This window comes from Ursus maritimus, unplaced genomic scaffold, assembly GCF_017311325.1.
Source record: "Ursus maritimus isolate PB19 unplaced genomic scaffold, ASM1731132v1 scaffold_17, whole genome shotgun sequence".
NCBI classification, from domain to species: Eukaryota; Metazoa; Chordata; class Mammalia; order Carnivora; family Ursidae; genus Ursus; species Ursus maritimus.
The window spans coordinates 49,861,548-49,879,154 of NW_024424119.1; the positions used below are offsets into that span (position 1 = coordinate 49,861,548).

The 17,607-nt window shown below is 50.4% G+C and overlaps 1 protein-coding gene across 1 annotated transcript in view; it reads right to left on the minus strand.

The window, feature by feature from the left end:
* Positions 1–15,890: 15,890 nt before the first annotated feature.
* Positions 15,891–17,607, minus strand: part of NR6A1 (nuclear receptor subfamily 6 group A member 1) — a 214,178-nt gene continuing 212,461 nt past the window's right edge. The window contains exon 10 of the mRNA XM_040631869.1: positions 15,891–16,154. Coding sequence (XP_040487803.1) covers positions 16,066–16,154 — 89 coding nt within the window. The 3' untranslated portion in view covers positions 15,891–16,065. The remainder of the gene's footprint in view (positions 16,155–17,607) is intronic.

Genomic DNA, 17,607 nt, shown 5'->3' on the forward strand with positions numbered 1-17,607 from the left:
CACACACACACACACACACACACACACACACACACACACACACACGTCCTCAGTTTGCTTATCTGCGAAGTGGTAATGATGACTGGACTTCCTTAAGAGTGGGCATGCGGATGAACCGAAGAGGCGTGGGCAAAACGCATGCCTTAGCACTGCGGAAGCCATCAGCAGTACCCAGCTGGGAGACCTGGGGCAAACCCTTTCTCCACCATAGGCCTCAGTTTGCTCGGCCGGAAATGGGACTCCTCCGAGGTCTGGCGAGAACCTGAAGCCACCGAGGGCGCGGGAGCTAGGAGAACAGAGTGTCCCCTTACCCCTTCGGGTTGTGAGCCCTTACCCGGAGTTGGGGGAGGGGGAAGGGAACGGCCGGCATCCCGGGGACAAAGGGGTCCAGAGCTGGGCTAGGCTAAGCTAAGCAATTGCTCTGGGTTGGGAAAGGCTACCCGGTCACTCATTTTTCAGATGAAAAAATTGAGACCAGAGAAAGGGGCCTGCTCTCGTCTTGCCCCGCCCCCTCCGCGGAGAAGAGTATTGAGATCAGCAAGGCCGAAAAGCCGCGATCTTCAAGCCGGGGGAAAAAACCACAGTTAGGCACCCGCAGCGACGTGCCCGATCTGAAGGCTCTGGCCCTTGGCCTCGGCCGACTTCGTCTGGGCCCCCGACCAGAGCCTCCCCCGACCCGAGCCTCCCCCGCCACCCGGCTTGGGCTGGAGCTGGCACCTCGGTCCTGCGAGCCAAGGCTGGAGACCCCGCGCAGACCATTCCGCCTATCTTTCACCACGCGGAAGAGAGGGCAGAATAGGCAGCCAACTTGCTGTGCAAGCCCGGCCAGGTCACTTCGCTTCTCTGAGCCTCAGTTTCTCCGCATGGAAAATGAAAAAGGTCGGCCCTACGCAAGGATTTCTGCAGTTTTCGTGAGATGCCACGGTCGAATCTTGGTGAGAAAGGAGAGAGAGCCGAGCCTGAGATTAGCTGCAGACTCCCGGCATCGGACCCCTGAGAAACACTAGCGTTGGCAGGAGCTGGAGGTGGGGACTAGCGCCGGTGAATAGCTCTCCATGGGGGTGGGGGGGCTCCGAAAGTAGAAAACTGGACCGGCACCACCTCTGTAGGGAATTGAGGGGGAGGGCTGGGGTCTCCTGGACATCGCTGAGGAAGACTCAGGCAATGTAAGCACAAGTCCGGATTGGGGACCCAGGTGGCCTAGGGGGTTGGGCCCAGAGCCAGTTCTCCCCCTCTCCCTTCACCTCTACCCCCTTTTTCTCCAGAGGCTACACTATCCCAGGTTCAGAGCTCTGAGGCTGACCCAGGCTCCATTGCCCCCACCCTTACCCACATACCCAGGAAAGGAAGCATTGATCTGGACCAGCCACGGAACGAGGACTGACAGAAGGAAGTTGGAGACAGACACACAAATCCATACAAATCCATACAAATCCATGGAGACAACACAGACACGCAGGCAGGGAGACCCAGAGATCCAAAGACAGGCCCAGGGACAGTGGACACATTCACGGACTGCTAGGCTTGGGCCGACACAGCCCTGTGAACACTAGGCCACCAGTAGACAGCGGGACACCACAGACGCTCATGGGGCCTGTCCCCATAGGCCTAGCTCCTCCCATCAGCTGCCCAGGGAAGAAGAGGGGGTAGCATGATGGGAGGGCAGGTCTGGGGCAGTCTCTGGCCCCTTCCCTGCCCAGAGCAGCGGGCACCAGTCACTCAGCCGAGGAGGCAGTGGCCGGCCCAGGCCGCAGGGAGGCACTGAGGAGGGAGGCTGGCCATTAGAGGCCTGGGCCCAGGCCCTCACTTACGGAGCGGAAGGAGAGCTCTCACGCCGGGTGAGGGTGCACAGTGGGCACCAGGGGTCCGAGGGAAGGCTCCGACAGCCCAGGTGGGGCAGTGGTGACCGTGGGCACACAGGAACTCCTTCACGCCACGGCGGGCGGCAGGCGGACAGTAGGCTGGCCCTGTCCGTCCGTCCTCCTCCTCCCCGCCCTGGGGGGGGGGCACCGGAGGCCCAATTGGTCTCTGCCCCCACGTGACTCTGCAGGCCTCTCTCCTTCTTTGTTGGTGTTTCTCTTCATTTAGGTCTATTTTTTTTCTTCTCCTAAAAGAAAAAAAAAATACCCCTATCTATCTGGGGGCCGCGGTGGGGGTGGAGGCCAAGGCACTCTGGAGGCCTTGGCCAGCTGGCTGTTCCAGGCCGCTGTGGGAGCCCAGAGGCAGGGACCCCATGTAGGCGGTTAGGCAGCCCCGCTTGTTAGTGACTGGGTGGGAGTGGGGCCTGATTTATGGGCGGCTCCCCCACCAGGCCTGCAGCCTGGCCTCTCTCCCCTTGGATGGCTACCTCCCTGGGGCCTGGCCTGGCGGGGTCCGGCCTGGCCCAGACATGGGAGTGGAGTCAGGTTGGCCTGAAGCGGAGGCAGGGGCATAGATGACTTGACCAGGTGGCTCTGCTGCTTTGGCTTGATCTTTTCACTCTTCCAGAAGGTGAAGAGAGGAAGAAGGGACTGGAAGGCAAGCAGGTGAGCTGACTGAACACCTCCCATGTGCATTCCACACTGGCTGCTCTGAATGTCACCACCTGGTGGGGGCTGCTGATACTTCCATTGATTACCTGGGAAAGTTGAGGGGCCGAGACTGCCTCCAGGGCCAGGTGGTTGCCTCTAGTGGTTACAGGTTGGGCCAAGTGGATAGTAAGGCCAGGATAGGGCAGGGCAGAGGGCAGGGGTTTTGTCTGAAGGCCAGGCCTTCCCACACAGCCAGGGATGTCCCTGTCCAACCTCCAGGCCCAGACGGGGCCTGAACTGTCCTAGTCCCATAGGGCCCAAATTGTTCTGTTCTGCACCCCTGTGCTGAATGACACCCTCTTTCGTGCATTCCTTCATTCATCTCACATTTACTGAGTGCACACTAGATGCCAGGCACTTGTCCGGGCACTGGGGAAAAGGGAAGAAGTTTCTGTCCTTGGACCATTTACCTCATAGGCATTGGTCCTGGGGGTTGGGAAGGGACATGGGTCCATGGGGCAATCATTGTTGAGAACCCTCACCACACCCCTTCATTTGAGGAAACAGGCCCATCACACAACACCTCACTTACCTGGCTTGGGAGAAGAGGGACTTTCTGGATAACTGAAATCAACTATATTTAAAACCTAGTGTGTCTTCCTCATTGTGCCACTTACACATTTAAACAATATATTTCCTTATTTTAGAGAAAGTTTAGAGAGAGAGAGAGAGAGAGTGTGCAGGGGGAGGGGCCGAGGGAGAGGGAGAGAAGCAGACTCCCCGCCAAGCACGGAGCCCTTTGCCAGGCTCCATCGCACGACCCTGAGATCATCACGACCTGAGCCGGAACCAAGAGTTGGTCGCTCAACTGACTGAGCCACCCAGGGTCCCCCAACACATTTCTTTTATTGCGAAAATACGACAAGAGGAAAATCTTATTGACATTCGTAACTAACTGATTCTACTGATTAAACATACAGTAGTCCCCCCTTATCCGTGGTTTTGCTTTCCACTGTTTCAGTTACCTGTGGTCAGCCGGGGTCAGGGAGTAGACGATCCTCTCTGTGACTTGCTGTTAGAAGGTCAGCACATAGCAGCCTCCCGCGACATCACAGTACCCCCACCGTTCGCCCCGCCACTCATCATGGAGGCATTTCATCATCTCACAAGAAAAAGGGTGAGTACAGTACAAGATATTTTGGGAGAAAGCACAGGCACATATCTTTTATTACCGATATATTATAACTGTTCTGTTTTATTATTAGTTATGGTTACTGTGCCTAATTTATAAATTAGACTTTATCATAGGGATGTACATAAAGGAAAAAGCATAGTGCACGGTTCAGTGCTATCCATGGTTTCAGGCATCCGCTGGGGTTCTTGGGATACATCCTCTGTCAATAAGGGGGCTACTATATTCTCATTCTAATTTCTACCTATGACATAACATGTAACTTATTTCTCAACATGCATGACCTCATAATTAAGTCTTTTTCACCCACTGAAGTTCTTATAAGATATATTTCTCTTGCATATAACTGAGCCTAACTAACCTCCCCATTTTAATGCAATCATTTTGTTTCTGGATTAATACCATTCATCCTCTGAATTTAAGAAAGAAATACCCCAGCAAGCACCTTTACATCACCGACACGTCACATACATGGACCAACAAACAAGCATAGTCCTTTGTGCGTCTTTGGATGGGAGACTGTGAAATGGGGTCTGCTTTCACCGCCTTCTTAAACAGGGCAAACAGGGTCTTTCAACCCCGTGATGCCATGGAAAGAACTCGATTGGCCTTGTCAGTCTCCCAGTGAGGCTCCGAGCCCCGAGAAGGAGAAATGTGAGGGATTAGTGATGGAGACTCTGGCTTAAATCCCAGTTCTGCCATTTCCCAGCTGTGTGACCTGGGACCAGTCACTTCTCTCTCTGGGCCTCCCATCCTCTCCGTGAAACGGGGACAGAATGAGACAATGCACGCACCACGCTCCGTGGCTCCCTGGTGTGTCACGTGTGCTCACTAAATGTTAGCAAAACACAACCAACAAGCCGCAGGACTGGCGGGTCTGCCGTCGGGGGCCCTTGCTGTGTGGAGTCTGAGACTGAACCATCATCCCGAACACTGCTTGCCCTTCTGTGATAGAGTGACTCACCCCAGCCTGGGGAACCCTCAAGGAAAGACTCAGGGCTGATTTATCTCTGGGTCCACAGCAGCCAGCACAGAGCGAGCGTCAGGGAGCAGTTGTTGAATGACTACTTGCCTCTGCACTGAAGGCCCCACAGGCTGCCTGTGGAGGTGGAGTTCTGCCGCCTGTCCCTCCTGTCCTGTTGTCTTCTCTGTGGGCGGTCAGCGGACACTTTGCACCACGCAGGCTGGGTACTGCTCACCTCTGATCTCCCTGGATATGTTTATGGGCTTCCCCTTAATCTGCACTGCCCCTCCTCGGCCCTCGGCCTTCCTGGGTGAGGCCGGCAGGGAATGGTGAGGCCCCAGCACAGAAGTGCCTAAGCGCCAGGTCTGCTACTGTTCCACACCTGTGGTCAGCCTCCACCACCCTGGGAGGAAGGTAGGATTTTCCCCTCACCTTCCATGAGCTGTTTGAGAGATGAAGAAACTCGGGTTCAGGGAGACGAGGTATCTTCCCGAAGTCACAAAGCAAGGGTGTGATGGAACTAGGATTTGAATCCAGGGACTGGGCTTGCAGAGTCAGCGTCCTCTCTCCTCTGCCAGAGCCCCTGGGTGGCCCATTTGTCTTTTCCTTCAAGCTCCAGCCCAGGTGGTCTCAGGCCATGAGACCCACATAGAGGGGAAGGAGAAGGGGTGACCCAGGCTCCCCCCTCCCACCCTCCCCAAGCAAACAAAGCCCGGGGTCTCTCTTCTAAGTGGGGACTTTCCCAAAGTGCCAGGCCTATTTCCTGGACGTGGAACAAGGAACAAACAAACTAGAGACCTAGAAACTGAAATGGAGAAGAGAAAGAGAGAGAATCAGGCTGGGGTTGGGGCACAGTGTAGAAAGACAAAGAAAGAACCCACGGAGAAATGAGGCAGAAAATGAGAGAAGAGAGACCCACTGACAGCATAACAGACCCAGAAATGGTCAGAAAAAGAGAGAGAGGGAAAGAGAGAGGAAGGGGGGGGGAGAGAGAGAGTGAGACAGAGGAAGGAGAGAGAGGGAGAGGCAGAAAGAATGAGAGCAATTTAGAAAGAGAGAAAGTAGAAATGGGGGAGAGGGAGACTGAGGCAGAGAAGGAGAAAAGAGAGAGGGCCAGGGCCAGGAGCTGGAGATAGAGGGGATGTGGACGCCGAGACCCCTTGCAGGGCAGTGGAGGGGGCGGGGCTGCTGGCAGCAGCAGAGGCTGTTTCCGCTGCACCCCTTATCAGCCTGCTGCCAGATGTTCAGATCCGATGCCAATGTCAGAGAAGTCCATAGTGCCAGGTCAAGGCCGTGGCCAGCGGGAGCCTCAGCTGCAGTGTGGGGAGGGGAGCTGAGGGACGGCAGGAGACCTGCTTGCTCTTCTCCCTGGGCCTCTTGGTTCTCTGGACTGGACCACCTGGTGCCTCTGGGGGCTACTTCTCCAGTCTGAGAGTGGGGACTTGTGGGGGCAGAGTGGGGCTCCTGGCAGCATGTGGACACATGTATGTGTGCAAGTCCCCATGTGCGTGAAAGCACATGGACACAGGCACGCAGACCCGCACGGGTGCACATGAGTGCACAAAGCTACACGGGGACCGCTCCCAGGCCTGTGCACAGCTGCCCCACCACTGCCCTCCTCTGCTGGAGCCCCTGCTCTGCCTGGTCGCCCCTCACCTGAGCCAGGACTGCAGCTGGAGCTGGAGCAAGGTTCTGTGGCTGGCAGGGTTCCCAGGGCCCACCCTGCTCTTCTACAAATGGGACACTCAAGGAATCTGCGTGCCCTTAAGGGCTGGACTGAGGGACCTGGGACCTTCTAGAATTTGAGGCCTGGTGAAGATCCTCAGGAGGAGATGCAGGAGCTGGACGTCTGGCGGGGCTGGGGCTTCAGCCTTGGGCCTGGGCCTCTCCGCCATGCTCCTGGAGCGTGCAGCCGCAGCTGGGGCCCCCTTCCTGGGATAGTTTATCTCCCAGTGCACACGCTTGGCCCTCAAGGGGTGACCCAGCCTTGCTCCCCACATTCCTCTTCAGCCACGCAGCCGGTGGGCCCCCCACAGCCCTGAGACATGGCCTGTGCTTGGGGGGTGGTCAGGAGCAACAACTCAGAGCCATCTCGCTGACCTCTTGGCCCCAGCCCTTTGCAGCTGTCTCTTTGTTTTTCTCTGTTTTTGTCTCTGAGCATCTCTCTAATGTTGTCTCTGCCATGATTAATCTGTGTCTATCACTGTTTTTTGCCTCAATCTTTCTCTGGGAATGTCCCAGTTTGTTTCTCTCTGTTTTGGTCTCTTAGTCTGTCTCTCTCTAGGGTCCTTGAGTGGGGCCAAGTCTCAGGATCCCTCTGCTCTGCTCTCTTCCTTATAGTGGCCAACTTCAGTGGGAATGTAGATGAGAAACGAGGCTTTGGGCAAGTGGGCAAAGCGCCTGGACAAGCGGAGGCCCTAGACATGTAACTGGTGAACTGGGGCAGCCAAGCAGCCCTGGCACTATGGACTCCCTGCCACCCGCCTGCTGAGAGTCAGCCCAGATAATGGACATTGATCAGGGTATGCAGCTGGTGGGCTCCCCTATGTAGAGAAGACTGGGGGGAGGGTGGTGTAGGAGGAGGAAGCTGGGGCTGGAGGTCTCCTGGCCTGAGGGCCTCCTTCCTGTTTGTTGGGAAGTGACTGCCTCAGAAAGCTGCTCAGGGGAGAGGAGGGAGGCCATGGTGACTTCCGGGAAGCTGGCCAAGGGCCCGAGGCCACCCTCCCTGTGCCCACATGGGGCCTGCTGGCCCTGGCTTAAAATAGTGCAGTTCCTCTGCTGCTGCGGGGCCCAGCCCAGGCCTCAAAGGGCTGCTGGCTGCTGCTTGTGCGACAGCCAGGGCCTAGGGTGGAGGGGATTCACCCAACTGTCCAACCCTCCCCACTTTGCAGCGGCTGTGCCTCGACATTGTGGGTGGGGAGTTGCAGAGAAAGCAAGGGTTCCTGAGTCAGAAACCCTGGATTCAAGTGTCAGCTCCAACAATGACCAGCTGTGAGACTTCGGGCTGGTCCATTTTGTCTCCTTGAGCCTCGGTTTCCACCTATGTAAAATAGGGTAAGTGCCGGGCTTTTAACCTAAACAAGACCCCATTATGTAAACTCCTCAGAACCTTGCCAGGCACACAGCGGACACAAAAATGGGAGTTCCTTTTGCCTCTCTTGCCGGCTGTGCCCCAAACTCCTCACTCTGAGGAAGGGCCTCCTTGGTGCTTTCCTCAGTTCCTATACTTCTCCTAGGACTAGGTATTGAACAGGGACGGTCTGTGGAGAGGGAGATTGCAGGGAGGGCAAGGATGGGGCTGTGGTCTCCATGGTGAGACTTGTTGCCAAGGGAACAAGACTCCAAGAGCCCTGGGTCTGACAGTTGGGCACTTTTGCCATAGGATCTCAGACAGACTGATTACCACCATGGACCTAAAATCCTGGTGGGCAGCCAAAGCCAGAGAGGTAGCTTCTGGGTCTGCTGGGTTTCCGTTATTGGAGTGTTAGGGGCTGCGGCTCCTCTCATACAGCTTTCTCTTGTGGATTGACTGAATTAAGCCCCTACTTTGAACCAGCCACAGTGAGTCCTCCTTAACTCCTAAGACAAAGGCACGTCATCTCCATTTATCTGACCAGGAAAGTGAGAGGTATCTATCTGGGTCAAGGCCACACACAACTGGCAAGGGGAAGAGCGAGAGTTAGACCTCGGGTGGTGAGACCCCGCTGATGTGCCTCTGTCACACAAGCTGCCTGAGAAAATGGTCCCTGAGAGAGGGACCATGTAGCCACAGCCAACCTGATCCCAACACCCTCCATGAGCCATTTCTGGGGGTTTCTGGCTTCAGACTCTGACATACACCAGAGCTCTGTTTCCTCTTCAGTTACACAGAGATGATCTTATTTACCTCAGAGAGTTGTTTAAGGATAAAGACCTCAGCACAGACCCTGCTTAACAGGAGGCACTCACTAGTGCTTGTTTATGTTCATTCCTGAGGTTACGTTTGAGTTGTGTAACCTTGGGCAAATTACTTACCCTTTTTGGGCCTCGGTTCTCTTATCTGTAAAATGGGAATCTTTATAGCATCAGCTTCATAGGGCAGCTTTGAGGAATCAGCAATGTAATGCATATAAAACGCTTAGTACCGAGCTTTGCCTTGCTCCATATACGTTCATTATTCTTCCAGATTATTGCCTGGCGTTCAAGGAAATCAAAAGCTCAGCATTAGTTCAGTAGCAATTTACAAATTTAGAGCAGTGTTCTAAATTTTGTTCCACAGAACACTGTCCCAACGGAATTTTAACGGTAATTAAAAAATGTTCCATGCCTAAACACTTTTTTGGTAGGCCCTGGGCTAGACAGGTTAGTTTTCTTCAGGCAAGGCTTCTCAGAGCCTTTAACGTGCCAACAAAGGTGAGGGAGGCAGTTAGAGGAAGGTAGAGCGAGTGCAGTAGTTCCCAGATTTTTGGCAATGGAACTCCTACTTCTTTTTCCATGAAGCCACCTTGTTGGGTTGTCTATGCGGAGAAACCACAGATTTGGTGTCGATAGCATTCTACATATTTTTGGGACAGCACTGCTTTTCAGATCAATTTGGTTGGGTCTATTCACTCACCTCTTACAGAAATTAATCCTTTATTAGTTTAATAGTTTTGTTTTGCTAATAGCAAGAAGTTCAACCAAAGGCCATTACTGAGTTTTGTTACAAACTCCTGACATTCATATTCAGCGCTACTGAATTGCTCAGGCAGAGCAGGGAGGAAGCCCGTTGTAACTTTGGTATCAGATAGACCTGGATTCAAAAGCGAATTCTGCCACTTTCTCATGTGTCATCTCAGGCAAACAGCTTAATTTCTTTGGGCCTCAATTTGCTTATGTGTAAAATGGGGCTGAGACCTGAACCTTGTAAAACTGTTACGAGGATTACAGGAGACAATGCATGTAAAGCACCAATCTTAGTGCCTGGCACTCACTAGGCGCTCAGCAAATGTGTTTCTTCTCCTCCTCACACCTCTGTGTCTTATCTGTTCCCTCTTGTGGGCCAAGGAAGAGTCTATTAATTAGTTCTGCAGTGTTTCCTTTGTTCTAAAGCCATCTCTTTCAAATCTCAAGGGCTCTCTGGTCCCTTGTGCTGGAGGAGGCTGAGGTGTGGGAAGGCAGCTGGGCTTCCCCTCATTTCACACATGGGGATTTAATAGACTTTGATCAGACTCTCCTCAGCCTTCATCTTTCCTGTCTTCATATAACCCTCAACCCAAACTCTGCCACTTCTCTGGTATGAATAGCAGGTTTACAGGACGGTTGGGCTTTGAAGTTGGGTAGATCTGGGTTCAAGTCCTAACTCTGACACTTCCTGTGTGACTTTGGGCACATCTCTTGATCTCGCAGACCCTCCATTTTCTCAGCTCTAGAAAACCTCATCTATTTCCTGGGAAGACCGGTATTAATCGGCTGGACCATAGTGACAGAACAGGCAGGCCACCACCAGCACACTGCTGTCCCGGAGATGTAGCTCTCTTTCCTGAGACTTAGCAGATGGCTTTCCTTCCTACACTCCGGAACGTGGCATTCAAGGTCCCCAAGTGCTTCTCCAACCTCAAGTCTTGCTATCCCTTCCATCTGCCAGTATTCCTGCCATGGCAGTCCCTTGTTATACCTGAATATTCCATGTTTCGGATTCATAGCCTTCAAATGTCTTGATCCCTCTCACCTCTACCTGGTCTAGCCTCCTCTGTCTAATGCCTTTCTTCAAGATTCGCCTTCAACGCTCATCTGTGAAGCACTTCCTGAGTAGAACGAGCCACTCCCTCCTCTAGATCCTTGCCACCTCATATATGTCCTTAATTACAACTCAGTTCCACTGTACCGCAAAGGTCTGTATTTGCCTCCCCCATCAGACTAAGTTCCTCTAGTTGTGCCACTTTCTGACTGGGTGACCTTGAATGAGTACCTTCACCTCACTTCAATAAAATAGAGGTAATAATCCTTGAAGTTCAAGGAGGTTCAGGTTTGTGAAAAGTCCCAACACAGTGCCTGGCACACAGAGCAGACACCTTATTCGGTACTGGTTCATTGATTCGAGCAGCTCTGAGAGACAGCCCTCTGCCAGACCCTCTCAGCAAGAGGAACTGAGTGGGTGTTAGCTACAAGCAGGACCAACAGGTCTGGAGACACCAGCCAGCTTCTTAGGACACCCCACTGTCCCTCCCTAGAACCCCAGACAAGTTTCACGGACACATGCCATGTGCAGAAGGATTCACATTTATTGGTTCAAATACAGTACCTAACATTTGCTAAACATGCATTTCACACTAATTGGTCACATTTCCACAGGTAGTCAATTCACAGAAAAGGGCCCATCCCTTGCCAGCTGGCAGGGTGGGAGGTAGCAGAGGGCCTGGGTAGCCTGCAGAGCCCACCAACTATCATTTGGTCATGCAGGGTTGATGGCGCCAGGCTGGCGGGCAGCCCTTGGCCGGCCCTTTGGGGACAAGGGCTCAGAGACATCCCATTTACACGATTCCTACACAGGACTGTGGGTAGAAGTGGGCCTAGGGTAGGTAGCCCAAGGATATGTTCACTGATGCATGTGCTAGCACAGCCCCTAAAGGTGGGGTTGTGAGAGGTGGTGCCCCTGTGCCTTGGGTCACAGGAAAGAAATGGTGGCCTCCTCAAGGGGGTGGCTAGTCCATGGCTGGGCAGGTGGCTGGGACTCCCCAGACATCACAACGCAGCCACAAGCCCCTATCGCAAGCCTGGGATGGCAACACGGACAAAAACGCCAACACCCCAGGGCAGGCAGAGTTTCTTTCCCGACAGAAACATGTAAACAGAGCAGGAGCTACAGTATTCTTTTCCCACAGGATTCCTCAGAGAGGAATCGATCAGGATGTCACTCAAGAGGTAGTTTTACTTTTTTTTCTTTTTCATGGAAATTTGAGTCAACAACATTATTACCTATTATAAGACATTTCAGAGAAAGAAAAATAAAATGGTCACCAAAGGGCAAAAATGATCCTTTGGCTGGCAGGGCTGGCTCCAGGATTTGGAAGACCAGGCTCCACCAGTAACACAACTTTTCTCTTGGGCTTGGAGCAAGCTCTGGCCTAACTCACGCCTTCCCTTTGAGCCTGCCATTGATTCCTGGGCAGGCTGTGCTCCCCTTAGGGCTGTGGGCCCAGAAGAGGGAGGCCAGACGGGCACTGGACTGGGCAGAGGGACCAGGCATTTTACGAGCTGGTAGAGGCAGGGCCACTGTAGCTCATGTTGCAGGATAGCCAGAAGTCTTCACGTTTCAAGGTAGCCCAGGTCTAGCCAAGGAGGAGGCCCCAGCGTGTTCCTTGACTCCGCATGTTCTCTGGGGCTCCTGCCTCTGAGGAAACAGTCCAGGTCTGGTATCAAGCCCAAAAAAGAAGCTGCTGCTTGTGGCAGCCAAGAGAGGGGTTTCTGGGGACCCTGTAATTAAATACACATCCCTGAGCTGTGGCCCTAGAAACCCTTGCCTCGAGGCTAATCAGTTTCCAGCACCTGGTGGAATGATTGCCGTTTCTCATCCTGAGACACAGATAAAACATCATTTCACAGACACTGGACATAGATGCTTCGAGCTCAGGAAAGAGGGAGGAATGATCAACTGCAAAGGCAGAGGGAAGTGTAGGGGATTCTCATGGATCAAACTGGGGAAAGTGAGAGCAGTGGTGTTTTTGTTTCGTTTTTTTTTTTTTTGTTTTGTTTTGTCTTGCTTTTTGTTTAAAAAAAATCAATAAAGAAAAATTTAAAGCTTAATAAAAGATCTGATCTGAAAGACTGGATTTCTTAAAATAATTGTAAAATTTTAAAAAGCAACAAGGAAAAAGACATAGACCAGGGATCCAGAGCTAAAGACTTGGAATCACTGCTCAACTTCCTGTCCTGCCGGGAGGCTAGGGTCCCCTTACTTTGGCCAACTTGGGCATGGCTTAGATGTTGCCCATGCTGGGTTTGTCCATCTGTCTCCATAGGTCCCATTCCCCAGAAATCAAGAACAAACAAAGGTAGGAAATGGGGAGCAGAGCAAGGCAGCTCAGAGAGCCCAGGGTTTTAAGGACCTGGTGACATACTGGCCATGGCAGGTACTCACATCCCTGAAAAGGGGTGGCAGGTGAGAGGCAGGTCAGTGTGGAGCGGGTAACTGTCAGCAACGCTGTGCAGACCCTTAGATTCCCTCTATCCATCCTCTGATTCTGGGGAACAAGACAAGGACGTTCCTGCATGCTGCCTTCTATCCCTGGAGGTTCGCCCACCTCAATTATGGGTTAAGCATGGGGCTGGGTGTCCTCTGAGCCAGGTGGAGTGCTTTGAGACAGGTTCTGGGGAGTTCCTTCAGATTAAGGGCAAGACCACTGAACCTTGTGAAAGACTCCAAAATTCTACAGAGGACCCAGAGAGCATAAGTTGTAGGTGAAGTTCCAAGATTCCAAACTTCTGTCTTGGGTCAAGAAAACAAAGGGAAAGAAAAGGGAAAGCCTGTGTGTTTCAATGCAGTGCAAGGAGGGAGGATTCTCCTTTACCACACAGCTTTCTATTTTTATGGTGGAAAAACTCTCACTCAAAGTGAGTGCAATTGGTAGTAGGGGATGAGAGAGAGGACAGAAGAGAGGGGAATTAGAGACAACATGCACAACTTTTTTCTTCTTCCACTAGCAAAAAGGCTACCTGTTAACCAAACATTATGGGAAGAAAGGCAAAAAACAAACACCACCAAACCTCCCCCTCCAACCTTTCTCTGTGTCCTTCAAACCAAATTCACAAATACATCTAGTGGCTGACCTAATGTCTCCACGCTGCTAGCTACACTCCTACCTTCTCCTCATAATACCTGAGTTTGCAATGCAACACATTCACTTTACCCTGTTTAAAAAAAGCCCACGTCATAAAAGGACTGGGTGTAGAAGACATTAAAGGCTGTCCACAGGTCAGGCTCCAGCTTGGAACACACGGCCACTTGGCTCAGAGATTCTGCAGCGCTCTTGGCAATGAATGGGCTCTTTGTTCTGTGGAATCTGCTGCAAACATTTGTAAAAATGGATTTGTACAATGGCAACTTGCAGAACCTTTTCCCCACTCCACAAATTAACAACTTGCTCTGTTTAATGCTGCATTATTGGAGAGACATGTTCTCTTGTCACAGAGCAATTTCCTTTGATAGCCAACACAACCGGTAAAATGCTTAATTTAAGAGAAAAGTAATTTCAAAAAATAATAATTTGACAGATGGAGATCTAAGCAAAGGAAAATACTGCACACAGAAGCAGTCTTGGAGAAGGGGACTCTGATACATGCCTCCTCCCCTATCTTGAGGAAAGCAGCTCGGAGTCTGACCTGTAGCCAAAGAATGTGATCTAGTTGGTTAAATAAAATATTCAGGGAAACAAAAATATTGTGAACTTAGAAATAAACAGATACACACACAAAAATCTTTCCATCAACATGTGAAAAACATTCTGGTTGGAGCTTTTCCTGAGGAACGTGTCTCTTTTTTTCTTTCTCAGAGCAGTTGGGGAAATGGCATTAAGGAGTAATGCTCTGAGTTTTAGATCCATCAAGGGACAAAGTCATCACTCTGCTGGTACCCGTAACATTTCACTGGAAAGAAAAAATTGTAATCCGATACAGACTACCTGGTATGCACATGATGTGGTGGCCCACTAGGTAAGTTTGCTAGGCCGGGTTAGGAAGAGAGCAAACGGCCTTTGACTAAACAGGCAAAACAAAATGCTGCAGGCCCCTCAAGCCCACCCAGGGAGGCACCCAGCTGAAGTGGTCTGTCTGCTGCACTGGCTGTGGGACGTACCTGGGTACAGGCAGGGACAATCGCTGTAGTAAGGCAGAGAAAGGAAAAGCACCTGAAAGAGCTCTAAGACAGACATGGTATGGCCACTGGCCAAAGCCAAGAGGGTAAGGAACATTTCCCAGGACTAGGTAGAGTAGGTAGTGAAAAACTAGGAGGTCCAGGCCGTATCTGCAGAGGGGGGCAGCCAGGCCCTTAGGAACATGAGGTAGTTTCAAGCCCCCCCTCCCCTTCCAGGTGCTTTGGACTCCAGCCCTCCAGGCCTTGGTCAGCTAGGCTACTGATAATCTAACAGGCAGGTGAGCCACTCTAGTACTTGGACTTTCTGTTCTAAGGAAACCTGGTCTCATTTTGGAGAGATTAGGAGAACTTGGGAGGTGAATGAAGGGGTAAAACTTCTGTTCAGCTGATGAGTGAATGGTCCTTCCCACTGTAGGAAAGACTGCAGGTTTTGGATTCAGTCCTGAGGGTGAGACAGGATGGGGTGAAGGGAAGAACAGGGAAAGGAAGATTGTTTATTCTTTTAGCAGTCTGGCCTTTGTCCCACTACCCTTTGAAAAAAGCAAGGTGAAAGGAGAATAAATCAGCAGTGGGCACCAGGATTCAGAGCATGACATTTTGTTCAGTTGTTTTTTTCAAAGGGCCAATAGGAAGTCAAATTTATAAGAGAGAGGCAAGGAGACTGAGGAAGGTAGACCTTGGTAGATCCGGGTAAAGACACTAGGTAGCTGTGAGCCCCAAGGGAGCTGGTAGACAAGTCCTAAGAATTAACTTACTGCCAGGACCATGTGTAGATAAAAAGTTGACAGTGGCAGAAACTAATAGTGGTGGTTTAGACGGCGGGGGTGGGGGGAGCCCACAGCATGGTGTGAGAACAGAAACACTTCTCCCTGAAGAGTTGTTTGGAGGGAGGACATCTAACTTAGATTTGGTCACTGTACCCTCCTCCCTCAACTACCATGCTTTCCAAAGAAAAGAGATGGCTAAATCCTCATCTCCTGCCCTATTTCCGATGTCTCACCCACTTTGCTTAATAAACCTCCCAACACCACTTTGCCCCTTTGTGGTATGCTCTTTCACTTTACCTGGCAATTCTGTGGCTAGAAAAAGGCAGTTTGCTCTCTGACAGACTAATGTAGGAGTCTGCTGAGAACATGTGGAAAAAGGATGGATGGTCACACCCCTCCCTTTCCACTGAGGTAGTCGTCTTTGTCAACATTATGGAAATATTCATCTCAGCCCCATCCCACCCTCTCCCTCAAAATACAAAAGAACTATCTCTAAACAACGACAACACTGTAACATTAAACATCTTCACATTCTGTAAACTGCAAGGAAATGCATCGGCTGCATTCACACAAAAGCATGTGCATCATGTTGAAGGCCATACATTCAACTCTGTCGTGAAATAAATATATAGAAAAATGAGGTTAAAAAAACAGACAAACAAACAAAAACTCTTCTTGCTATGGAGGCAACTGGAAACACTGCTCCACAGCCTCCATCTTGGTCTCTCTGGCTCTTTCTTCTGGAGCCTGTCCTCCCCACCCAAGGCGTTGTGGCTGGCCTGAGGAGGGGTGCTGGGAACAGGTCATTCCTTGCCCACACTCGTCTTGCAGGAATGCAGGACCACCTTAAAGAGGAGGGGCAGCTGCTCCAGGGGTACATTCACCATCTTTCCTGGTAACAAGGCGGGAAAAGAAGAGTTAGTAGTGGCTGCAGTGGAAGAGCGTGTCTGCCTCCTCTTGGGCTGGTGAAGGGAGAATATTGCCTTTTTGAGGGACTGGAGCAAGGAAAGTGCCAGTAGTGTCACAAAGACAGGAGTATCAGACAAACTGTGCTAACATCCTGATACCCACACCCATTCTGGTACCCTCAAGAGTCTAGTAATGGTGCAAGCTATAATCATTGCTACCATCTACTTACTCTGTGCTAGGTGTTTAAATGCATGATCTAATTCTCACAATATTTCCCTGTGATAAATATTATTTGTTATTCCCATTTTATAGATGAGAAATCTTAAACTGAACGGTATTCCTAGATGTTCTCTTAGAGCTAAAATACCCTGAGAAACATCCTACTTTTTTTCCTGGTAGATTCCCTAACTAGCATTCTATAAAGCACTGTTCTTTAGAATAGTAAAATGGGTTAATAAAAGTACTGGGGAAAAAAGGAGCGGGTGGTCACAGGGACAAATAAATTTGAGAAATTCGGGGTTAAGAAAGGTATACAGGTTTCTCTATTGGAAGACTTCCAGAACATTCAGTGTGCTACTATACTTTGTAAATATCTGAGGCTGTCGTTCTCCCTGCCAGTACCTTAGAGTCACCTGGGGAGTTTTAAAAAAATACTGATGCCCAGGTCCCACTCCATACCAATTAAATCAGAATCTCTGCAGGTGCAATCCAAGCACAGAAATTTTTTTAAAAGCTTCCCAGGTGATTCAAAATGTTGCCAGAGTTGAGAATCCAGTTCTGTGGGGGGAGAGTGGGGTATTAACTACTCACTTCCCTTTATTTCAGAGAGCATCTGATTAATATCTTATTCAGTAAAACATAGATTTGGAAATGCTGAGCCATAAACTAGCAAAGCACCCCTAAAATACCAATATTTTAGGTCTAGTTCAGATCTTCTAGACTATCTAGGTCCAAAAAGTAGAAGAAAAAAAAATTCCTTTGTCAGACTGAAAATTTTTTCCTTCAAAATTGGGTGGCTGACTTTGACAGGAACAGTTTTATCTTAGAGGTCACATTTCTGAGTTTTCCCTCAGTATGTGCTGGATTACTATACACAAGAATCTTTACTAGAAGAACTAAAACAACAATAACAACAAAACCCAGGATTTTATACTGAAATGGGCCTATTCAAATGTCAAGAAGCTCAGAAGGGGGTCAAGACTATAAAACAATAACAACAAAAACTCCTTTGCAAAGGTAGGATTCTTGAGAATTATTTTAAAGATACTGCTTTAAATGAATAATCTCCAAAAATCTGTAAGAAATTCTATGAAATGAAGTTAATTTTTAAAATTGACATATAATTAATTCATGTAGCACAAAATACACCCTTTTAAAGTATTCATTTTAAAGTATATAGTCAGGAAATGAAGTTCATTTGAGAAACTCTCAGTCTG